The 25,821-nt window shown below is 38.9% G+C and overlaps 2 protein-coding genes across 6 annotated transcripts in view; one reads left to right on the top strand and one right to left on the bottom strand.

The window, feature by feature from the left end:
- ATXN7 (ataxin 7) overlaps positions 1–16,433 on the bottom strand; it is a 90,456-nt gene extending 74,023 nt beyond the window's left edge. For 3 of the 4 annotated variants that reach the window (XM_030043720.2, XM_041118772.1, XM_041118771.1), the window contains exon 1: positions 7,916–8,003. The gene's annotated coding sequence lies outside the window, so the exon portion shown is untranslated. Of the gene's footprint in view, positions 1–7,915; positions 8,004–16,314 lie in introns of those variants that run through there. The other variant, XM_030043719.2, reaches the window with a different exon arrangement.
- On the top strand, positions 16,262–25,571 carry THOC7 (THO complex 7). 2 transcript variants are annotated; one of them, XM_030043727.1, is made up of 8 exons: positions 16,280–16,576; positions 17,083–17,200; positions 18,048–18,175; positions 18,529–18,615; positions 20,061–20,118; positions 23,727–23,793; positions 23,905–23,974; positions 25,184–25,571. In XM_030043727.1, exons 1-8 carry the CDS (start codon positions 16,558–16,560, stop codon positions 25,249–25,251), a joined length of 615 nt encoding a protein of 204 aa, XP_029899587.1. In that variant the 5' UTR covers positions 16,280–16,557; the 3' UTR covers positions 25,252–25,571. The 2 variants fall into 2 exon arrangements, with proteins under 2 accessions (XP_029899586.1, XP_029899587.1); XM_030043726.2 differs by lacking the exon at positions 17,083–17,200 and having other exon boundaries at positions 16,262–16,576.
- Positions 25,572–25,821: the final 250 nt, after the last annotated feature.

The raw sequence follows: 25,821 nt of genomic DNA, 5'->3' as shown, positions 1-25,821 counted from the left end.
GTCAGGAGGAGCTCTCTCTCCAGAAGGTAAGCACTTTGGTAGCCTGGAAAAGAGAGCGCTAGTTCAAAGATGGAAAGATGACAAAAATAGTCAAAGCAGCAATCCAAGAAAATGGAAAAAGGCCTGCATTTTCAAACCAGTGAAGCAGACTTGGCATTATGTCACTCTTGATGCCTGACTATAAAGGAAACTTGGTTGCTATTTAATACTTCGAGAAGTTACTGATATGCAAGACAGGAAACCACAGCCTGGCAGAGCAAAAGCTCTATCTCAGTCAAAATTGTATCTACATAGACTTATATAATAAAGGCATAGTTATGATGACTAATGTGTATTATCCATTTAAGGGAAACATACTTACATGAACATTATAATTACAAAGCAACTCATTAAAATACAGGAAAAGTAAATGTATGTGATAAAGCATCCCTAACTTTTGAAAGTATCAAAACTAATGCCTCAGCTAACAAAACTCCTTTAACTTTTCAGCTGTCAGAAATAGGCACCAAAGAATGTGCCTAAAATTTAGAACATTCTTTCTCCTTTGTTATCTACTAAAATCCAAATCTAAGATAAAATACAATGTCTACATTTATATAAACAAAGATTTGGACATGCTAGGTATAATCACCCCAATACTGGGCTCCATTTAGACATCTTGGTTATGGGGATAACCTAATGAGGTCTTATTCTGCCCCTTGGAAAGCTGGGTGCAGGAGGAGTGTGTTGAAGGAACACGAGCTGGCTGGCAGAAGGCTAAGGGCTGCTAGTAAGAGTAAATCAGAGCAATTCTCAGGCTGATCTCATTTGCGCTGGAGACTGACTCAGGACCCGCCAACTACAGAATCTCAGGGGGTCAATCTAAGCTCTACCAATACATAATTGGCCCTCCTATTCTCTTTGGGAGACACAATTCTCTACGTCTTCACAGATTGAAAAATAAATACCAGCTACACACTTCAAACAGAGATTAGATACCAAACTTCTGTAAATACCAATTACAAAATTGCAGCATCTCAAGATTTCACATAGCTCCTACATATACCGATATAAAATATTTCTCAGAATTACCCAAATATTTACTATTATTTGTGCAAACACAAATGCAACAGAATATTTGGTGCAAAATATAATAATGATATGAATTATTTTGAAACCGTTTCAAACATGCATAGGTATCTTCATTGATAATGAGAAGGGCCAAACTTAAATAACTAGTATCTTAGTTGCTAAATAACTAGTATCTTAGTCAATGGAGAAGCAACACCACCTTTTGGATAATTCTAAATAAACTGATAAAAATTGCAGAATAATTATGCACGGCAAAGTGCACTTGAGGGGTCTTAACTTTGACTACTATCATTTTCCTTTGTCTAATGGCAACAGGAGAAGATCTGCATTCATTATTTTGCTCAACAAACCATGTTATCACTAATTTTAGTTTTATCTTCCAACAATTTCTGTTTTAACTAGAAGTCTTCTTTAGCAGTAAGATTAACAAAGTCACAAGAAGCCTTTGCATATTGCACTTCAACTGTTTAAGTACAACCACACAAAGCATAGAACAGACAGGTTAAAAAAATACTTGCTTTCAGAAATAATGAAAGATATTCTATAAGCGAGTATCTTGTCTTATATTTCAAAACACCTGCATCTTGCAGTATGATTTATACCACCATTTGAAAGTTCAATCCATAAAACACATTAGCTTACTGCATCTAAGATAAATAAGGACAGTTGAAATTATATTTATACATTCCTTCAAAAATTGTATTTATATACAACTGTAGAGAAGAAAAAGATATGTTCTGCATTTTATGCCATAGGAACATTTCATACCAATTACAACTTGTATTACATCAGAAACACAAACAACAAAAGACTGGTAGCAAGCAGTAAGACACTGGACATCAGGATTTTCCATTTTTTTAAATAAATAACATCCCGATTGGCTCATTTAAAAGGGTGCATGAAGTAAACCAGTAATGTTAAAACGAATATACAAACATGTAAAATAAACATAATTTTCAAGACAGAAAGGCACAGCTAATCAAGACAATGCAGAGTACATGATTAACATGATTTGCAAAATTTATTACTAAGCTTCTCTGTTAAAGGTAATATTATTCAAACTACACCATCACAGTTATTGCAGATTAAAGATTTCAAATTAGCTCCCCATGTATATCATTATTGTGAGTGGTTGCATTTTATCTGTCTAATTTTAAATTACTGCAGGCAGATGAAAGTCATCTTAAAATCTGACTCATAATTTAGGTACCATACCACTAACCTTAACAGAGATGCTGGCTCTTACACAGGTACAACACTATTCTCAATGTAAACAAAGGACACTGGCATGCACCCCAGGCTAAGGATGTCAGCATTTTTCAAACACCTTTCTGACTGTTCCATTTTATGGTGATGCAATATGACCTACATTTTCAATGGCCAAAGAGAGACAGAGAGATAGAAAGGGAGGAGATAGAGAAAAGAAAGACAGACAGACCTTTGCTGTCCTTATCCTCCATTAACTACAGCTTTAACTGTCCCTCACGGAGATGGTAATGGGCAAGAATAAAAGCAGAATAACCTTACAGTAAATTCTGAAAGAGAAGGTGAAAGATAGGCTAGTATAAGAAATAGCAAGATGATTTTTTTTCTACAATTCTGTGAACACGTACATAGTAATACCCTCAACAGGAAAGAACAGTAGAATCAATAATTTTATAATCAGTTGCCAGTACAAAGCTGTCTGTAATACAGATGCTTATTTTACCACCTTATATTTCCCATCGTGTTCCTACCGCTTCATTTCTATGTATTCCCTTTAGATCTCAAAATGAAACACAAAATAATCCACATCATTATCGTCATTTTTACAGACAGAGAAATTGAGGAAGAAGGAGTGATTTGCCCACAGTTACTTACCAGGCCCAAGGCAGGGTTACGAACAGAAAGCATCACTCTTCATTATCTCTGCACTGTGCAATCTATTAGGGACTGTGATACCTGTCATCCTAATACATAATCTTGACATAATACCAAAATTATCTCTATCTTGTCTTTCTTGCACATGAACTTCACACAGAAAACTGTACTAGATTACTGCTAACACTCAGAAAGCTTTCACTCACAAACGATACACCAGATTTCTCAAATTGGCTCTGGAAATGCACTTGACTGTGAATTGTAAAACTCGGCATAAAATGCCCGTGAGTATTTTTCACTATAAACATGTAAGAATAAAGACCTAATTAAAGCTTTCGTTGATTTTTCATTCTTCTGCAACTAAGGCACCTTTTCTTTCAAAAATCAGCAGTTTTCCACAGTTAAACTAGTACATTAAGAAATGAAAAGCTTGCTGCTAGGGTTCTATTATGCAAAAATCAAGATCATCTGATTTTCAGTTACTCTTTTTTTGTGCAAAAGAATGTCTTGCAGAATATTTTCAAAGCCCTTGCAGGATCACAGCCCCTTTACTAAAGCTGGTAGTTAATACAATAAGCAATGTAACAGTAAATCATTTTCATATTATTGAAACTGAAGGCCAAGACTTGATCTTAAGTATACCTCTGTAAATCCGGAGTGACTCCAGCGCTTTCCGAAGAGTTTCTTGGGATTTGCACATACATAAACAAGACTGTAATTTGGCACTGCGTTTGAAACCAGAGATCAATAAAATATATAGATTAATCCCTGGTTTTGAACTGTATTTATTACAACAATAGCTTTCTTATCAAGCAGTATTCATCTCATGAAGTGCAATCATCCCTATGCAGTAAGTGCTGAGAAACTGTTGTTCCTTTGCTGGAGCGCTGCTGCCTTCTCTAACTGCAATGTTACATCAAACTGTTTAGTAGTGACGAGTTAGGAAGGCAAACAGCACCTATACGAAGAAAGGGAGAGGAAAAAAAAAATCAAAGCTTATCCTGCTTTAAAGAGAAGAGACAGAGTGGAGAGTCAAGAGACAGATTGCTAACAGGTATGAAGGAAAGGTATTACCTGTGAAATTATGGGAAGGAGTTTAGAAATTGAGAGGATGGACACTGGAAAGGGAGGATGGGGGGCAGGGGCTAGTGGAAGACACAATGTCTTAAGCAAAAAGAACTATTTCTCCAGCAACACATGCGCATGTGACTGTGAGGAAATCCTCATTTGTTAAAATGAGATTACAATCGCACATTCCTCCACTCCTATTATCCCTGGTTGCACCTTGGTCAATCTATTTTAGTCTTTGAAACTTAATTTAGTGGGAAACTGGTATTTCTCCCATTATAAACAAATTTATTTCTGTTAATCTAGGACAAAGTCTTGCTGATATAAAAGAAATCTCTTCACTATTGTCAGCATTACTAAAGCTCTCTTGTGCATGTTTCACTCCAACATTTTCTCAGTTTCTCTTATTTTTTTCCCTTTTTTTCCTTTCTTTCTTCATAGTATCTCTGTTGCAGTTCAGAAGGGAGAGAAGCTGAGGTGACACTTTTATTGCTGTCCAACACCATAAAAATTCCAGCTGGAGAAGCCAACTGGTGCAGAGACTTGCAGGGTCCCAACCAAGCAACCAGAACAATCCTTCCCTTTGCCTACCAGTGACTGCCATCTAGAGTCAGAGCACACCGCCTCACATGAAAACACAGTATTGGTAACAAGGAGGAGAAAAATGTTAGAGCAACGAGAGAAATGTTAATCCCACCCCAAAAAAAACCAAGAACTCACATTCTAGAAAGTTACAACTAGCTTAAAAAATTAAATTATTTGGGTTTCTCTTCTTAACACACCTTCTGACTTACGAGCATTTGGCCCACGTCTCTCTGCTTTTCTCCAAAACCTGCAACTGCGTTTTGTTATAAACACTTAAGTTGTACATGTGGGGAAAATACATATAAAATAGCACTATGCTGCTTTTAAAATAAATCCTGTGTTACAGATTGTTTGCTAAGAAATATGCTAGGCCATGCTAAGAAACTCTATACAAAATTTCATCAGCAGCTGAAGATGCAACAGTCACCTTTCAAAGACTACCTGTGTAAAAATGCTGAAAAGCTTTAACATTAATGACATTAGAGATGAAAAATGTCTTTCTAGTGGCATCAAACTTAAATTAAAAACCTTAACATTTTCATTTTAAGAAATGCATTCGTACTGACCCAAATATACCAGTGGCTTAAATGTCTACAAAAGCCTATGCAAGCCAACAACACTTCTTACACACTGTAAATTTTGTAAATATTTATATATTATATTAATTCACGACTGTTTATTATACTATATAAAAATCATATGTTTTTCTAACTACTACTACTTAAAGTAGCTATTAATAGGGCACTCAATACTCAAGCATTAATCAACCAACCACTAGATACTCTTTAACTGAATAAAAGAACGGATTTTTTTGTTATTATTTACCTGGAGAATATAATAATTTGCATTTTAACATACTCCCAGTAGCAGTTACCTTCTCTGCAAACCATACACAGATATGAAGCTACAGCTGTCTAAGTAAGTGCTAGCATACTCTTTAGCTATTAAAATCATTTATTAGCTTTGGCTAATAATGTCTTGTGAAGAAATCAGTTCTCCAGTTTCCTCACTCTTCTGCTCATGGTCAAGAAAACTGGTAATGGCGCATTATAAAAACACAAGATTTATTCTCACATTTATATTGCAATAGACACACAACCTCCAGGTCACACAATATACCTACTCTTACTGCTAGTCGCACTAAGAAATTAATGTTTCCTGAGAGGATACATAGTCACAGATAAAATGAAATTAAGTGGGATTACAAAGCTTGCTGTTGAACATGGCTACCTACATATGAACCAAATGTCAAGCTGTAGTCTACTGAAATCAGCAATTTGTACCTCGTGCATGCACGCAGCCAGCTGGAACAATTGCTCATTCCAATACACACTCAGGCCACACTTCTTCCCTACAAGGCGCTCCACGAATCCTCTTATTTTTTTCCAAGTAGAATAACAATTCAACAACTGGCCTGGATGCAACATTACAGCAGAGAAGAGTATTTAAATGGGAGGAGGACTATACTTGCTATAGCATGGTCCTGGAGGATGACATGCAAGAAACACCCTGCCAAAAAACAAACCCATTGAAAAATATAACTTTTACGTGACAACTACCATAGCCTTTCCTACAGATATAACAAATTCCAGTTGAAATAGAACTGTTAAACAGGTCACAGAGGTGGAAATAGGTTTCAGCATGTATCCATTACATACTCTGATCCTATTAAAATCTGTGCAATGTGTAGAGGTCTGTTAACCAAAGGAGAGATGGAAGGAACCTCCAAAGGTAAGACAGTCCATCACTCAGCCCCAGGGCATGATAACTAAACTATCTGGTGGGAACAATACAGGTAATCGAACCTGTTCTTAAAGACCTCAGAGGATGGAAGCACCACTGTCCCCGCAGGTGATTATTCCAACTTTTCAATACTTCCACTAGAAAACTGTGTTTGTCCATGCTAAATCTTCTTTGCTGCAATTTGATCTATTTCTTCCCCTACCTGCCATAAGCCCCCCAGCTTTGCAATGCTCTTCAATATATGTCTTCTCACTCTCTCAGTCCCCTCTTACTTAAAGAATTGCCTTCTTTTGGCACTTGTTTATGCACCATGTCTTTCAGATCTTTAAGCAATTGCACTGGCGTCTCCATACTTCCTCTTCCCTAATTTCATTCAATACAGATCCTGTTGTCCTGCCTGTCTGCAATTAATTAAAACTTTATCTCAAAACTACAGGAGACTGAGCAGTCTGATTTTCAGAAACTTAGGATCCTTAATAATGTATGGATTTTTTTATCTAACAAAGTTTAGGAAGCTCAGCTGGAATATAGTAGGCACTCCTTCCATATGTAGTGTTTTGTACTTACAAATAAACCAAGCAAGAGTATACATGATATTCCTACCACTTTAAAAAGTCAAGTCATGTTCCTGAGATAATAAAATGTCATTATTGTGGTGTGAGCACAAATATAAAAATGAAGTTGGTCCCACTGCCCTGCAGCAAAACTATGCACTTTCCTGTTGATATCAGAGATGGTGCACAAAGAAGAGCTGGTGAAGCACTAGAAACACAGAAAAATACTTGCCAAATGGCAAGAAAAATTAAAAGTCAAAAATTAATCTGAAAATATTAAAGTAAATCTTTGCAAAATATGACCACATAAAAGTGAGTTTTTTCTTTATATATCCTCCAATATTATATTTATGTGCATAAACTCTCAGTTACATTTTCTATTTTTGAAGTATTTCCAAAGAAAATTTCACTCTTAAGCTTTAAGCTCTCCGATAACAGACAGCTATATCACAGTCTCAACATTCCTCTTGACAAAGACACTTGCCTGGGAAGATCTTTGACTTGACATCAGATGATTTTTGGCAAAAGAGATCATGGAATTTCCAATGACTCTTTCCTCCTTTCTCAACAAATAGGATAATGGAGCCTAGCAAAGTCTGGGCCCTGCTGACAACTGGATTAGCAGAAATCATTCTTCTTTAACTACAGTGACACACAGTTAAAGTAGTATTTTCCTATTTCTATAGCTTTGTCAAAAAAAAATTTCACATTTTGATGTGAATTACTGTAATACATTTCTCAACCACAACAAACAGTCCTGTACCGTACCCATACCTACTAGAAGCTGTCTTGTGCTAGGGCTACCCGTTACTTATTTTTCCCCAAGCAATGACAGTATTGCAGCTGCTTAAACACCACCACCTGCACAGAAGGTAACAGGGAACAACTGCTTATTTAAAGATGGCTATACTTGCCAAATAACTTTAAGAGGCCTCTCCAAGGGAGCAACACATTCTCACAGCATCCATCACCACTGAAGAGCAACAAGGAGAACCACCACCAGAAAAAAGATACAGAATAGCAATTATACTCACTGATACTAGCAGAAAGAGAAGAAAATGCAGGTTGCAAAATGGCCGTCTTAGAGTTGTAACTCTCTGTGCCAAATTTAGTAGGCCAGTCCTAGAAAGACACGATGGGGAACAGACTCCATAAAGAGGCAATTACAAATAAAGATTTGATAAGAATAATCCAGTCTTTAGGAAATTCGTTACCTGTATTATCATGACATCACAAGTCTACGCCAACATTTGAGAGGACTAGTAAAAGTTCAAAACCCCTTCAAGAGCTTGCAGGACAAGGACAGACTTCGTTAACATAAACATTTGAAAACAGCAGCTCTTCAGCTATTTCCTTCCATTTGTTTGATGACATAAACTACAGTTACTGTCAGTTGCTCCTGTTTGTGCAAGTCTTTCACGTAACAACAGGAAAGAAAAGCTTTACCAGAAAATCTGACTGTAAATATCCTCCTATTCCAATCCGGGCCAAGTGTCTGCAGCTCGAGTACAATTTAGGTACTTTTAAAATTAAATTTCAAATTCATGACTTTTTTTTTTTTAATTTCCCATATGTCTTATTTTAATATATATGTGCACAATTTTATTTCAGGATATGTTATTGTTCAACACCATCCTAACTTTACATATATATATACACACACACACACACACACACACACACACACATATATATATACCAAAACCACAAGCAGATCTCAAAAATGAAAAAAAACCAACAACCCAACCCATAACTGCCAAAGCGACACTGGAATGAAACTGAAGTGAAAATATTTACAATGAACCATAAAATCACAGGTGCATACTTTTAGTTATTATTAGCATGGCTTTGGTTTACTCTCATCTCTTACAAGCCAATCTTTATTCAAGTTATAAAATCCAATTTATCTGCCTTACCTCTTTTATTAGTTCAATTCTCTCCATGTATAATCAACATTTAAATTTTTATTAAAAATAAAGGCAAAAGGCAGAGAACCAAAAAGAACTTGTGGTTTTCAAACATTCTGCACTAACATTTTGCAAAAGAAAAAACAACAAGCAAACCTGAATGCTTGTTTATACCAAGACTCTGCTAAAACATTATTATAAGAAAAGTTACCTTGGGAGTTTTGTAAATACTATTAAGGGAAATAACATTTTGGGCTTAATGTTTTGTGCACACATATAGCCACTTTCATATCTCAACTGAAGATTTACGTATATATATAAATACATACATATACACACACACTTTATAGATAACGTATTTTGTGTCCAATTTCTCTTTTTCCCAATGTTTGATATTAATTTTTCTATTTAGCTTTTGCAACTCACCAAAACAGTTTATGAAGCAGATTATTTTATTCCACAATTTGTTTTTTTCCGTTTGCCTATACTTTCAAGTCCAAATTCTCTCCCAGCTTGCAAATAAAATTTGGAAATCGCTAGGAAGGCATTCATACATCTTTGAACAGAATCTGATCTGCAATGCAAAAACTATCTTGCATGTTCTTCTCTTGCACTTCTGAAACTACTAGCTTGCTTTTATGGATTATTTCCTTCAACGTCTTAGTCCTCAGTCATCTAATATCTCTGTGTTGGGCTATACCATCGTGTTCAGTCTGTCTTCCTGACAGCAACACCACCTCATACTAGTCAACAGCCTGGTGATTACAAAATTCACTCTGATGGAAAGAATTATGGGCATTAATCCCCTCAGGAAGGAGGATAGCTGGGTTGAAGTCTCCCACACATGTGGTGAGCAGTCTAGCGGATAACAGCTCTGCTAATGACGAAAAGGGAACCAGAACCATTGCCACCTCCTGGGTTTTGAAAGCAAAGATTGACCTTTGCTCCCTTTTTGAAAGAAAGGGCTTATGATCCTAATTTCAAGAGAGCGTGAATCCAAAATGCTCCCTAGAGAAAGGTGCTTAGCCCTGGATATAGGCAGGATTTAAGCACATTCCTACTTTGGCTACTGCATAGAAAATGTGCAGATTCATCATGTCCTTCAAGCTGCTCCAGCTGGTATCATTTTAAATGAAACATCAGCAAATGCTGAAGCATTTGGCCCCCTCCACCTTCACGGAAACACGACCCAACAGGCCTCAGCCAGAACCACCTTCCTTTTGGTACAACCAGCCTGAGAAAGGTAAGGAAATGCCATAACCTGGATCTGCCTGGATCTGGTAACTTCTGGATCTGACAGTCTCTGCTGGAAAAGACCAGTTATCTTCTCATCATACATTTCTTGAAATATTTGTTATAACCATCTGCTTTGATGGCAACTGAAGCAATAATTTAGAAGCTACATTTGGCCTACTCAAAAAACTGAGGAGAGCGTGCCTTCCTCCTAAGAAGGACACAACTTCTCTTTGGGGTTATACCCTGCTTCTAGCCACTATTGGCAGGATAATGATGGTCAGAAACAAAGTTCAGTGTTTTCATTCAACATATGACATACTAAAACCTAAAACTGAACAGGCATCACCAAATCGTGTGACCATGCCTCTGATTATTTCTGTTTCACTGCTCAGGCTTGTACCTCACTCAGAAGTCAGGGGGTGAGAACATGCTTCGGTGTATCATGTTTTATGGGAACTGTAAATTGTAGCTGTGCTTAAACACTACCCACTGACAGAGTTACTTTATTAAAAGAAAATAAACCATAAAATCATCCAAAGCAAAATATAAACCCAATTTAAAACAAGAAACATATGTTTATCGATATAGACCTGATACTCTCTTTCTTCATCTTCTGAGACAGAAGTGTTTCTTCCAACATCTCTCCATGATGCGGCCAAGCTCAAAGCCTTGTAAAATTTCTAGGTCTTCTTTTACAGATTTGGACTGCTTTTAAAAAAAAAAATAAATAAAACAAAACAAACCCAACCAACTTTTATTAAACTTTGAAAAGCTGACTCAGAAGCTGCGCAATAGCTCTGATTCAGCTTTCTTAGCCGAGTCAAAGCATCTGGCCACGTGATTCAGAAAACGCCGCTCTGAAGTCGGGCAAGAGCTGCTTTCCAAAGGAGGAAATGCCTGTTTTCCCTTGTAATCTTTGTGCAAAATTTCCTCAGCAGCACTAACAGTTATTTATTTAAACATGATACAAGTAAACACGATATTCACAACCCTCTTGTTGTTCATCCAATGTTTCAAGCCAGTTAAATACAAACATTTACCATTTGGCCCAATGCCAACAAAGACAAATTCTTCTTCTCAGTCAGTGTAAAAACTTCATTCAACATCCACCCCTTCCTCTGAAAACTCTGGCACACCACTGATGATCTTCAGAGCACAATGTAAATGCTACCAAACCCATGAATTGAAGGATTGGGGAAGGAAAAATAAAAATATGCTCTTCTTTATTAGAAAAATAAAATCAAGCAAGTCACACTGAAAACATCCTGCCAACAAACTAAGACGCTACTAGATAACTGACTAATCCTGCCAAAAATAATTCCAAAAGAATAAATGGCTGCTTCCTTACAAAATACACAAAACACGAAACGCCACCGTAAAATTACCTGATAGTCACTTTAAATCACAGAATGCAGACACCGTGTGGGATCTCCGAGGCATTGCACAGGCAGCTGAAGTCTATGGTGCTAACAATTTTTAGATTAAAAGAAAAATCTAACCATTTAATCTATCTGGCAGCAGCTTCATGAGACTGAGTTTCATGAGATACCTGTTAAAACACCTTGACTTTCTTGCCAAGTGGGAACCTACCAAGTCATTGGGAATAGGTACTATGACCCAGTGTACCACTTCTAACTTCTGGTAATTCCACTGCCTCAATTAAAGCACCTTTTGACATGCATGCAAGGCATGCTTTCATTTGCTGGGCGCATCCCTGCACCTGCAAGCTCAGTTTTCTACACAGAATACCTATCATGTAGCTTCCACTTGAGTTTGACACGCTTTAATAAATTAGTGACAGATCACCTCAAAATGTATAATAATTGATCTTCAAGCTTCATAAATATTCAGTAGGATCCAGATCCGAAATGTAGAAAGCTGTTACATAATTCCTGTGAAGATATCTGAAAAAGGGCAATATCAGAATGCCACCTATATAACCTAGATTAACCAAGAGACAGAGCCCTTACTTAGGAAAAAGTTATTTAAAGAGATATATATATTTAAACGGATCATGCAGCACTATTTTTTTTTTAATTACTAAGATAAGCTTCTGTCTCCCTTCATGAGAAAAAATAGTACTAAGAATGGAATGTCTTTACAACAAACACAGTATTTCTAGGACTTGTATTTTTCAAACTGCTTCTGTCAAAAATTCTGGAATTTTACATCCTTCTTTCAGTTGCAAATTGAAAAATAAGAAATAAAAACAATCCTGTAACACACAACTTGTGGTTACATTATTATCTGATAGAAGCCTGGTTTTTGAAGTACGGTATTAACAGTACATTTAATCAATCTTGGTAACACAGGCAGTAGACAGAAAAATTGATTACTGTTTGGATAATAAAATGTTACATTCTTAAATTATTATTATTGCCACTACAGTCGCAACAAGCATTTTCACTCTCCCTTCTCTCGTTATGTTGTAATTCTGTGAAAATGTGCTAGCTCTGCAGAAACACAAGGGTCCATGTTAGGAAAGCTTTTTACAAGGCTAAGAACCACATTGCTTAGCATCTAAAATAAAAAAATAAAAATAAAAAAAAAAAAAAAAAAAAAAAAAAAAAGAAAGAAACCCTACTACTTTTTTACCCCAATCACTGGATTGAAAAATTTCGGGTTTATCTGCCAAAAGTGAATATTTTAGTATCTGCAGAACTATAGTGCCAGTGTCTAAGAATTTTTACAGAACGAGATGACAAGCTCTTGAAACACCGATGCTCGTTTTCAGTAAACACTGAGGCTAAAGAAGACTGCAAAGAAAACGTAACACTCTAACATAATTTAAAATGAGAAAACACAGTGATAGCAATAGGTTAGCTTGATATAAGTCTTGCACAAAATCATGCTACACAATCAACAACGAAATAAAGGACAGCGGTAAGAAGTAATGCTAAACAGGCTTACAGAAAATAGGTCTTGCTAAATAAATTTGGTATGGCTTTCTGACAAGAATATAGGTTGGACTGGATAAAAATACCTTGTAGTTTCTGACCTACTATACTTAGATCTCTGTAAGATTTAGTGCCACGCAACAGTCTGATTTAGAAGTTATTCAACACGAAGAAAACCTGGAATCTAAAACCACCTCATAAATTATTAGGGAGGCTTAGGAAAAATATTTTAAATCCACCTCATCAATAGTTAAGGCTGTTTTCTTAGCTCTAAAAATCATAGCTCATTACAGCCTGGAATACTATAAAAAGCTTCTTCCCCTTTAACTTTTCCTGCAGTTGGAAAAAAAATATATATACACAGTTAAAGAAAAGGGGAGGAGGTATAAAGACACTTTAAACTTTGACTCTCGTAGATTTTTTTTCAGGAAAGGAAACTTCAACATTAACAGATTTCCTCAATAAAAAAAAAAAAAATACCAAAACCTGGTGTACTTAAAAGCCATTTTTTCAGGAAAAAAAAAGATACTAATGAAAAATCTGAGACAGTTCCACACACGTGTAACATCTTGCAGTACTAAACTTACCTAGCTTATACTTCTTGTATCCAGAGTCACCTGGAAACATTACAGAGGATCATTTAACACTTTTGACAAGGACAGGTGTGCAACAAATTATTATGTATAAGCTGCTTCAGGGTCTTACCATATGGCACACATAAAGGAACTCAAGGAAAGAGGGAAAACTACATCACATTTAGCTTGGTTGAAACCTTGCACACACAGGTATTTATTCCAAAGAGCTGGCATGGAGTAAGGTGCTATACCCTGTGCAAGACATTTTTTCCTATTGCATGAATCTCCAATACTGATGCCTTAAGGAGGGCTCAATGCTACTCAGTATTTCTGCCAGTCAGTGGAAGGATTATATAAAAGACTGCAGCTGATAGAATCTGCACAGAATATGCAAACTGGTGAAGGACAAATAAATAAGAGTAGGTCAACCCTGCTCCAGAGATCTACATCACACGTGACACTGAATTAATGGAAAAAACATGCTTGTATACAGCCCAGTGCAACACACACTCCACACATGTGAAACAAGGGTTGTTCCATGCTTACAAGATGAGGAACTCTACTTGGAAATGGAGCAAATCGAAAGAAGACTCCAAAGACATAGTGAATACTCAAGTGCATATAGAAACCCAGCAAGCTGGAACTGGCTTCCTGGGCAAAAACATCTCGTGGATGTTTAAAATGGCAACACAGAGCAGGAAAGAGAACAGGCTATTACATCAATACGTAGCCTTAGTGAGATTCTTGATGATGTATTTACCAAGTTCTACTTCTCATCCTAAAGCAGAAAAATTAATGAACATTGATGATGCCTGAAAGCCCTGTCTTAAAAAGAAAAATAATGGCTTTGTTCTCAAAATTGTTCTTACGAGCCTAGGACCCAGAACAGAGAATTTGTGAGAATCTTGTAATTAGTAACACGTATGAAGAACAGCACAAAAGTCATTAAATATTATTAACTAATCATATGGACTACTGTATTCTAATTACTCAAGGACTATCTACTTGTCATTGTGGAGAGTTTAATAAGACTATCTGACCAACAGTGGAATGATGAACAAAAAGTGAGAAAATATTATATTGGATTAAATGACAGAAAATAACACAAAAGTATTCTGACATGACTAAATAAATAATTGTGGGTTTCACCTACAATAGTCTTCAGTTCAGATCAAGTTCTCTCTGTGGTAGAAACAGAAAGGACTCAGAAAATGGAAAGGGCTCAGAGAAAGGGAGAAAAATTTAAGTTTTGATAAGACTGGATGCTTCAAGATGCTTAAGACTTCCAAGAGGTAATCAGTGGGTAAAGAGGGAAAGGCAAGAAACCACACTGTATACAATTTGTGTAGGGAAGTTCAGCTAGGTCACCTTCTCATCCTTTCACAAAATACTAGGGCTATATCATAGCGACCAAAGCCTTAGGAAGAACAAAGTTTTTTGTCAAAGCAACTACATTAAATGACAACAAATTAAGAGTTCATAAGAGTGAGCGTTTTTAATAGCACTTAGTAGCTCATGAATTCATGGCCCGTTCTTTGGCCCAAACTTTGTACAACTGAATAGAGAGTTAGGTTTTCACGTAAAATTATATCACTCGCCAATCACATAGTAATACATATAAATTTCAAGAACAGAAATCACTTATCCAGGTTTTCTATGTTAGAAACTCTTTATTTCCAAAAGTTCAGGCAGAGCTTTAATGACCACTCCCTGTAATGCTTTCCCAATAGCACCTTCCAAAGAATCTGACCAGTTGCCTGTTGAAGACAAAGTACTGGCTTGAAACAACCTACAAATCTGTAAACAGCTGTTAAATGCCACTACCCAGAACAAAAAAGCACCTCAATCACTCACAGCTCTGAAACCAGGAAAGCACAGATTATATCACACATTCACTTTGTTCTTTTCTTACCCCGGTTTTACCCAGGACCCTAAAATTGTCAATACAAAGTGCTGAGCGGAACAAGCTACTTAAGCGTCCAAACCAAAACGAAGAGGAAATAGGACGGTGTCAGGATCTGGACATACGTCTCGTGTACCATGATATATATATATACACAACAATAATGCTGCCAGCTTTAGCACTGCCCAAGCGTCAAAGTCTGTGGACCAAAAGTCTAAAACTCAACGCTTGGCGTCGGTAACACCTTAATATCTCTTTTCTCCAGACACCTCTAGCCTTTTTTTCCAGCGCCAGCTTAGTTTTTCAGGGTAGGAAGAAACAACTCTTGCTCCCTCCCGCTGGCGATAGCCGAACTCGCCAGGAACCGCATCAGAATGATTTTTTTTTTTGCACACCCCGGGCCCTGCCGCTCGTCCTCCCAGCACCGAGTGGAGCTGAGCCCAAGCGTGGCCCAGGGCAGGCCGGCCCGACTCCCTCACGCCTGGCACCAGGGGCACGTCCTCCGCACCCTCGCCCAGGGAGCGGCCGCCTCCCTCCGGCCACCGCGGCGGGTCCCGCCACCCTCGCGCCGCCGTCGCCGCCTCGGCGCCAGGCACCGCGGCGGGACCGTCCGCCCCGGCTCCCCTGGGCCGCGGCCGCCATCCCCCGCGGGGCCCGCGAGGGGAGGACGGGGCCGCCAAGGGCGCCGGCGGCCCCGGGGGAGGACGCGCTGAGGCAGGAGGGCGGCCGAGGCGCACCCCGGCCCGGCGGCCTCCCCGCCGCGGCGCGTCGAGGGCGAGGGAGCATGTGCCGGGGGCATGGCGGGGCGGCCCGGGCGGGGGGCGGCGGGGCCGGGGGCGCGGTGGCGGGGGCGGGGAGGTGGAGCCTGGCTGCGGGCGCGGGGACCGCCGCTTCCCTCCCCCGTCGGCCCCTCACCTGGCGGGGCCGCCCCTCGCCAGGGGGCCGGTTCCACGCGGGGCGCAGGCCTCGCCCGCCGGCCCTCCCCGCCGCAGCAGCAGCCGCCGTCGCCGGGCCGCGCGTCCGCCGCCAGCCGGCTCAGGCCCCAGCCGCCGCCGCCGCCGCCTCCCCCTCCATGGCCGCCGCTCTCGCCGGCTGCATTGTGGGAAGCTGACCTCACTCGCTGCTGCCGCCGCCCCGCCGGCTCCGGCACTCGCCGCCATGGGGGCCGTGACCGACGGTGAGACCTCCCTCCCTCCCTCCTTCCTTCCTTCCTCCCTCCCGCCCCGCGCCCGCCGCCCCGCGCCCCGACCCCCGCTCGGCCCGGCTCCCCTCAGCGCCGGGCCCGCCTCGCCTCCCCTCCCGCCCGCCGCCGCACGGCCCCGGCCGCCCTCGGCGGAGTCCCTCCCGGCGCCCCGGCCTCGGCCGTCTCCCCGCGGCCCCCCCGAGCCCGACCCCCGGCCTCTCACCCCGCAGACGGGCCTGCATCCTGGCCCCGACCCCACAGCCCCGCTCCCGGGCCCTTCGTGCCGGGGCACGCCCGGGCCTTGGGCGCCCCCCGCCCCCAGGCCTCTCCGCCCGGGCCCCAGGGTCCCTCAGCCCCGCGCTCCGGCCCGGGGCCCCGGGACGCCTGCCGTTGAACGGATCCTCCCGGTTTAGCCCCGGGAATCGTTCCCTGAAGGCCCGGGCTGAAACCCGCGCTCGGCCCTGGGACGCGGCTGCCCTTAAACGGGAGTTTTTCCTCAGATGAAGTTATCCGCAAGCGACTTCTGATCGATGGCGATGGTGCTGGTGACGACAGGCGGATCAATTTGTTGGTGAAGAGTTTCATTAAGTGGTGTAATTCCGGATCTCAGGAGGAAGGGTACTTGTTTTCTGGGCTTTTCTTTTTTTTTTTTTTTTTTTTTTTTAGTCTTGGAACTGATTAGCTTGCATTTCAGTGGAAAACTGGGCTTGATCCGTTTTGAAAAGATCCCTGTTAAAATGTATACATCTGCTTTTCAGTATGGCTCTGTGGTGTTTCCAGTACAAACGCCAAGCACTGTGGTAGGTGATGAGGACTAGAGACGGTTCAGAAATTACTGAAGGCTGCAGGCTCCATCATGAAATCTGCCCGCGCCGCTCGAATGCCCTCAGGATGATTGTCGTGCTGCTGCGTGATCCTTCCGGGAGTCCCGCTATTGTAACAGGATCATGACTCGAATATTTCAGTTGGCAGTTCTGCATTTGTTCTGTTAGGGAAGGGTAGTACTGCTGGCATTTCTGCTGCTGCGGTTCTCTTGTTGTTTTTTTTAAAAAAAACAGGCTAAAGTAGTAGGAGATGAGTGACAACGTGGTGTTCTGCTTTGGGGTCCGTACTAGTACCAGATATAAAATCCTGGAGGACACAATATAACGATTGTGTGTACAGAGAAGCACTGCTGTATTAAAATACTAATCTCAGTGGTCCCCGAGTCAGCCCTAGCTGGAAAGTTTATAAGCCCTGGGTCAATCTGCCCATTGCTTTAAAACACACTCTACACCTGTAAGGACATGATGGTGGAATTAATGGGTGCAATGTTTCTAACAAGAGTTTCAAAAAATTATATATTGAATCTTGGAAATATTTTATTTAACTGTTCCTTATGCTACATGAGGCTTTGTTTTCTTGTTTTGTAAAGGTAGGGGGTATTTTTATGCTGCTTAGGGATAAATATCTTGTCTGTTTTCAGTTACAGCCAGTACCAACGAATGCTGAGTACTTTATCACAGTGTGAATTTTCAATGGGAAAAACTCTTCTGGTGTATGATATGAACCTGAGAGAAATGGAAAATTATGAAAAAATCTATAAGGATATAGGTAACTGAGAAAATATTACTGGTTTCTGTTTGACAATTTCTCTTTTATGAACAAGCTTGAGCCAGTTCTGGTGAACATAATATATACCTATGATGAGTGGTTTGTTTTTTTCTTTTTTCTTAATTGATAGCACTCAAAACACGTGCTGTAAGCATCTTATCAGTATATAAAATACAAAGAAAAGCTTTTCTAACCTATTGAAGTGTATGTAGTTTTGAAGCTGATGGAGCTAGCAGGCCACCATGTCATAAATGGCTCTTTATCTTTTTATAATTTAGCAGAATGGCTTGTTTACATGTATTATTTGATTTTAATATAACTCTGTATATCTTTTTTTTTTTTTTTAATTCAAGAAAACAGTATAGCTGCAGCACATGAGAAGATTTCTGAATGCAAAAAACAAATCCTCCAAGCAAAAAGGATTCGAAAAAATCGCCAGGGTAAGGAGCAATATCTGTATTTACACTGGTCCGTTTCATTATTTTGTTATTTTTTAAAATACATTGTATCAGAAAATAGATCCCAAATTTTTGAAAGTGCAAGGGAATATACTGGCGTGGTGAATACTACAGTTAGTCTGGTGGGTTCCACACCCACTACTGAAAGTTTTTGGTGGATGAGGCAGGCAAGATTGAACCAGTAGATCTCAATGACGTAGAACATCAGGAAAACCTAAAAAGTTCAGAGAAATGTTTTCAGGCCAAAGAAAAACCCCAGAAGCATCCTATCACAATTCAGGTGACTTGAGAAGAGCTAAAGCACATTGTTAACAGCGAGACAAGAGTTGAAGATACTTATACCCAGCACTGAGGATCATGCAAGTGTATTCCTTCAGCTCCTAAGGGAAAGTAATGTCTTGGCATACACAGAGACAGTGATGCCAATTACACACCCAGCAACTCTGTATGTGTCCTTACTGAATACCTGTTATGGGAGGTGTACTTTTTCCCCTAGTCTTAAAAGTATATGCTGATAATTTAAATTGAAGCTTGAAGCATTTCCCTGTGGTACTGTCTTATCAAAAGATTAGCAATGATAAGAAGCAAGAATTTGTTTTTCTTGATAAATGAAATGCAAAAAGAAAGTGATTAAAAGTATAACAGATGAAAGGTTTTAAATACAACCATTTGATCAATTTTGTGGATAATTGTAGACTCAACTGGAAATTAAAAGAACCTTAACCAGTAGGAATGTACAGTTCTTACATCTTCACAAACATAGGCCTGAAGTGTTTGCTTTTTGATACGTTCTGTCCAGCCTGCAGCACAGATTTTTCCATGTGAATGAGGTAGTTGGCGTATGTACAATTTTACTATCAGGAAGTGGCTGTTAGATGCCTGTAAAACCATGATGATGTTGTTAATGTGTAATACAGTTTAAAGAAAATAATCCTGTTGTTTTTCATGCAGCATTTTATACTTTTTTTCTAAAAATCTGAAATGTTTATGTGTAACATCTTATCAACACTGTTTTCTGTACATATAAATTACATTGTATCTAAAACCAATGCTTATGTATCATATACAAAAGACCAAGTGCTAACTAAAGGTTGTGTTTTCTGGCCTTATCCTTTACGAATCACTAGCGCTGGGTAAGTTTGAGTGAGTAGATAATGGCCTACAATCATATCTGTAGTTTATTTAAAATCTCTTCTGATGTAATCATCTACTTTGAAATGTTATAGGATGGCATAAATTATACATCTTTTTATATATGTATATCTGCAGGTACTTTTTTATATATGTAAGGTGTTGTGTACAAATTTGAAAAACGTTAAAATGGTTTTTCAAGAAGGAGAATCTGTAACATTCTACGGTACCTGATTTTTGGTTCTTGAATCTATACTTTCAGAATTATTTAGACTAACTATTTAAATTTCTTTCAGAATATGATGCATTGGCCAAAGTCATACAGCACCATCCAGACAGACATGAAACACTGAAGTAAGTATGAGAGTACATCAAATTATAATAAGCCAGTAAGCTAGAAGTCACCAGATTTGACAGTTCCTTGCTTTCAGCTTGACCTTTCCTTGCTCTTATGTAATTTCTTTTGACACAAGAAAAACTTGGGTTTCGTTTTAAAATTCTGCCCTTATCAGCTTGCTTTAATTAATCTCTATCTGTATGGATTCAGAAGCATTGCCAAGTGTTTTTATTTGAAATTTTTCCATTGTTAAGGTGAATAAGTGAACTCAGATGTAAATGCACATCTAATGTCAGCTTACCAGGGACGAGTTGCTCAGAAAAGAGAGGTAGCGGGGAAGTGCTGTAACGCGCGCCAGCGAGGGATTCGGTAGTCGCGCAAAATACATAATACACAAGCAAGTAAGGTGGCATGAGAGAAAGCAGGAGAAAGCTCTTAGGTTTTCTTTATGTTTTCCTTATAGTAGTTGTTCCTGCATGCCCGGTTATAAATTACTACGTTGTGTACCACAATATAACCTGCCCTGGCATGCAGGTTATACCTACCTGTTGTCCAACTTGTCTTGCATGTAACTTCCAGTATTGCTTGTGCCATTGTTGGATTCGGATCACTATCTGTGCTTTTGGGTCATTTTGCGCAGTTGTGGGGACATAATCTTTTTAACTTTATCAAGTTACAGAAGCATTCCTGGACTCATTGCATCTTTGAGTTTGTTCTTCTTAACCTGATTAAAGGGGTAGCACGGGGTTACTGTTTTTATTTAAGCTCAGTTTGCACTTATCCTGTTGCCCACTTTCAGAGAAATTGCAGAGGGAGGCTGTCTTTTCAAGTTCCATGGCATTTTACAGCAAACAGAAGATTTTTTTGTTACATTATTACCCTAGGGGTAGGAATTTTCTAGCTATAAACCACTGAGAATGTTTCACACGTTTCTTTCTTGCATGTTGTTTTTCTGTGCCTTGGTTTTATTACCACAACTTTGATTATTACAGGCAGTTCTCATGAGGCTTGACTACTTCTTACTTCATTAGTCAGCATGTGCTGTTTATCAAGTCAGGCTTCATAATAAAGAATTACCAAGAGTGAAGTTTTTCAGATAAGTCAACTGATTAACAATGGAAACAACTAAATGATAATATTTTTTTTCTTAGAGGATGCCAGGTTGTTTAGGTTTGGAGGGGTTGTTCTAGTTTTGCTTAACGCATCCAAGCGCAAGTTTCTTGAGCAAAGCTAGAAATGGTGGTAAGTTACGGCTAGTAAATTTGGCATTTTGTCTTTTCTTAAACCTAATTTTATCATCTCTTTAGAGGAGTATGTTACAGTTAGAAATACCGGTGTGTTTATCCACTGGAAGAATGGCTACAATGTATGCCCTTTTGTCCTTAATCCCTCATATCTGTAGTCAAAGACACAGACTTGAACTATAACAGAGTATGATCCCCCATTTTACAGATGGGGAAAGAGGACACAGTAACAGAATGGAGCATTTTTAAAGGGAGCTTGGTTTGTAGGTATTTTAGCTTTAACTGACCTTTCTAAGTGTATAGACTTTAAATATAGGAACTCGATGAAGTTTTCATCCAGTGTTTTAATTACAAGGCTTCCTTTCTCTCCAGTTTGAGGAAAGTATACAGAAAATCGTACTATGACCCAAGAAGGACCACTCTTAAATCAGAACGGAGGAAGCCTCCCTAACAATGTCACACTTTCCATGGAACTCTTAATCACTAAAAACTCTTGAGAAAACTTCTTGCAAGGAGAAATGTCATGGTTTATTGTGAGAGTTACATTTATAGCTTTTGCAGGTTATGTGGTACAATAGGACAAAGTTCAGAAAAAAACTTTCCTTGTGCTTTTAAGAGACTGTTTCTTGGAAAAACTAGTCACACAGCACAAAAGAAGAGAAGCTGTTATCGGCTTAGTCACAAGTGATGCACAGGAGCCAATTCAGGGAGTGACAGGAGCTGAACTACTAAATGGCAGTGCCCACAGTGTAATTAGACGTAGTATCAGAAGAGCTGTTAAGAAGACCAAGAAATGACACTGAGTCTTAGAAAAAGAGATACAAAAAAAATGAGAAGGCTAGGCAAAGATTCTCTGGAGAGGAAAGTAAAAGAAGTAGAATTCCAGATGTAGCTTTGGATGTTACCAGAAGAAAATTGCATGTCTTCTCACAGTCTGCTTATACCTGACAGCACAGCGTAAACAGCAAGATTTGGCCAAATGGAAGTCTTCCAGAAACTAGAAACCAAATACTAGCGAAATCACTGTATGAGCCTATAAGCTGTTAGCCTGTTTCCATTAAAGGAGGGGATAATGTCACACCCAACCCTCTTTCAGGCATTCCCCTCAAGGTACCAAGCATACTGGCTCAAAAAAAGACAACACCCTCAGGCAGCACTAAAACAGACCTTTTTCCCAGCTATCATGAGATACTTAGGACTGGAGGCCATTTTGTGGTTCCCTGCCCAGACTAGTTGCAGCAGCTGTCAGTGCTTCAGAAAAAAAGAGGTTTATTTCCTTGCTGACCCCTGTATGGCTCCACCTGCTATTTAATCAGGGATGGTCAGCCTCAATCCACTTCACCTTTAAACAAACACATTGAGAACATTGTTCTCATTGCATGGAGCATAAATTATAGTAGACATTAGAAGAAAAGTAGAAGGGCCAAAGCAGAGGTTTGAGTGTAAGAGTTGATGCTCCATCCTCATTTGAAAGCTAGTGTACATTATGGTACCTGTTATTCTTTGCCCTACCTCAAAAAAGATTGTGGTGGTCCATGGTGGGTCCAAGTGAGAACAGAAAACAATCAAATGCTTGCAGAATGATCCTGAAGAGGTGTTGAAAGATGATGTGTTTCAAAAGGATATGAATAATAATGAAGATTGTAGGTGTTGCATGTTTCCTTTATCTCTTAATGCCAGAGGCAATCAATTAAAATAAAAACTGGTATTTGAGAAGGAAATGAGTATTTGTATGGATCACAGTGTTAAATTCTGTGTGCCAAGGCATAAGCTGTATCTTGTAGTTTCATCAAAAATGTGGATTATTCTATGTATGCCTGTTGTAAAGTCTACATGTTATCTAGTACTCTGTCTGGTCAGGCCATTGTTGGAGATAAGGTACTTGACTGTGTTTGGTCAACTGTTGTGTCTAAGAATTGTTGTGTTTGTATGTTGGGTATGTAGGTTTATCAAATATGTTCTTCTGTTGATGCTATGTTTTTATTTAATCTATTCATGTCAACATAAAAAAATCTGTGAAGTAGCAAAGCCTGTGAAGATGCCATGGGTGTTTAATGTAATCCACTTCTTTAACTTTCATTGTATGGCCTAGTTAATAACGTGTTTCAGACAGGGCTGAATTGTTACAGTCCAAATGCCCAATGTACAACTGTATTCTAGCTTGGAGGCCTTGTTTTCTGTAAAAGTCCTTAAATTACAAGTTTATGACATAATAGTTTAACATTTATGTGAAGTGGCCTTACCTCTATGCCATTTCATTTGTTATGCTTTGTTTACCTATGCTATTTATTTAATGGTTCTTTTTCCTCTACTTAGTTCAAATCTATTTTGCAAGAATTTTACAGAACTTTTTAAAAAATACTATGACACTTTATTTTCAGGCAGCTAGAAGCTTTGGGAAAAGAACTGCAACATCTTTCTCACATTAAAGAAAATGTCGAAGATAAGGTAGGTTTTTCACAGAGATTGTTATATAATAATTTATTAGGAACATAATTAATGGAGCATCTGCTCTGTATGTGCTCTCTGTTTCCTAAAATATATATTTTATTGTTCCAGCTGGAGCTGAGAAGAAAGCAGTTTCATGTTCTCCTGAGCACCATCCATGAACTTCAGCAAACCCTGGAAAGTAAGTAGTGTTCTTAGGTAATATATATAACTGGGCTGGGTTTCAGTGGATCAAAAGGAATCACAACTTCCAGCAGTGTGCTAAGCTATGTGCTATTGAGGTTGGTGACCTCTTGCATCGGCAGCATTTTTTTCCCAGTAGTAGTCCAGAGCCCAAGACTGCTCAGAAATTTTTTTCTTCTACTAGCTAGCCACTATGTCATTTCCTGATTAGCTTCAGATTAATCTGTAGGCAGCAGACTTCTTTAAAATGTGGGGATGGAGAATAGCAATTTGAGGTTGTTTTTTTTTAAACAGAGAAAATATTTCTTACAGAAGAGTATTCTTGTGCATGGTTTCCAAACTTATTTGTATAATTTCTGTTTCGGTAGTTTTGAACATGTCACTGCCATCATGGTATTGTTTGAGGCCTTACTGAAAAGAAATTGGAATACAGGAAAGCTAAATGACTTACCTACTCAGACAGTGAGTCTGTAATAGAGCAGGGACCAAAACTGTCATACGCAAGAGCTAAATTCAGGAATTTAGTCAAACTCTTTTGTCATACAAATACTTAGTATTTTCAAATCAGCGCTTACTTTTCATGCTCTAATATGGATAATATTGTTTTAAATATTATTTGCTGGATTTTTGCCAAGACAGAATAATTGGTATAGCCTTTGACGTGACCTGATTAACATACAGAGATGGCTGTAAGAGCAGACTTTCATTCTCTAAGGCCGTCTAGATCTTCTTAAGCAGAATGAACTGTTAATCCTAAGTGCACTTTACCAGAAGGTTATTGTTGTTATGTGTTACTAACACTTCCTTAAGTATTAGTCTCTAAAATACATTTTCGCATGAATGTATATATTACCTTTCAGCTTCTAGTATCTTGTGAAGGAAGTAACATTTTAGTGGAAGGCACAGCTTCAGTTTGAGATAAACCATTAATAGGCAAAGAGAAGGCATGTAATTTGAAGCAATACAGTATTGTTTGCTTGAATTGATACTATAGGGTTTACTCCATGTTTCCTGTAATAGCTGTTAGAGATAACAGCTTTAAAGACTTGGAAGGATTTTTTTCGTTTGAACATAGCATTTTATATAATGAGATACTCAACTACACATTTAAGGCAATCAACATAAAATATTTTAAGTGGGACACAGCTCTGCACTATAGTCTGTAAATATAACCAAGCATGTTTGACTAACTAATATTGAATTTTAGATGATGAAAAACTTTCAGAAGCTGAAGAATCTCAAGAAACTCAGATGGAAACAGAGACCAAACAGTAGATGTAATATGAAGACTGACTATACTATTGAAGAGTGTCCAAGCGTCTTCACTTGTGTTGAAACAAACAGTAAGAGAGACAGAGCCGAAAAATAGTTTTCTACTGCTTCTGTGAATTTTTATACAAAAATACTTGGTTTGCTTATGCTTCAGGGGAGAAAAAAAAAAGTTACAGATCTGTGCAGACAAGCACTTTGCGTTAATCCATAAACTTTGTAATTTGTGACAAATATATTTTGTTTTACAAAGGATGAAGCTTCTGTACAGTACTTGTGAATTAAAGCGTTTGCAAAACATTGTCAATAAAAGGTGTTTACAGGGAGTTTCCTATTTTTAGTAGGCATTGAGCCTAACAGTAATGGCTCCTTTTCTTACTTGACATTGGACTGAGGGTAGTGCATCTTTGCATGAGTCCCAGCTTCCATAGACTAGTCCAGATGGGATTTAAAACTGAACTAAGTAGGGTCTTAATTTTTCAAAGTAGCTGCCATTTTAGAACTTACCTGTGACTAGACTAGAATTTGCTAGTTTCATATAAAACAAATTACTTCTGTAGAATTAATGCTTGTCAA

The sequence above is a fragment of the Aquila chrysaetos genome, chromosome 20 (genome assembly GCF_900496995.4).
Source record: "Aquila chrysaetos chrysaetos chromosome 20, bAquChr1.4, whole genome shotgun sequence".
NCBI classification, from domain to species: Eukaryota; Metazoa; Chordata; class Aves; order Accipitriformes; family Accipitridae; genus Aquila; species Aquila chrysaetos.
This window is presented reverse-complemented; position numbering and strand designations above follow the sequence as displayed.

Bases quoted from the DNA above. Each gene is read 5' to 3' on its own strand.
- THOC7 (XM_030043727.1), top strand. The intron at 18,176-18,528 runs GTAACTGAGAAA...TTTTAATTCAAG, and splicing joins AAAAATCTATAAGGATATAG to AAAACAGTATAGCTGCAGCA. The intron at 23,975-25,183 runs GTAAGTAGTGTT...ATTGAATTTTAG, and splicing joins ACTTCAGCAAACCCTGGAAA to ATGATGAAAAACTTTCAGAA.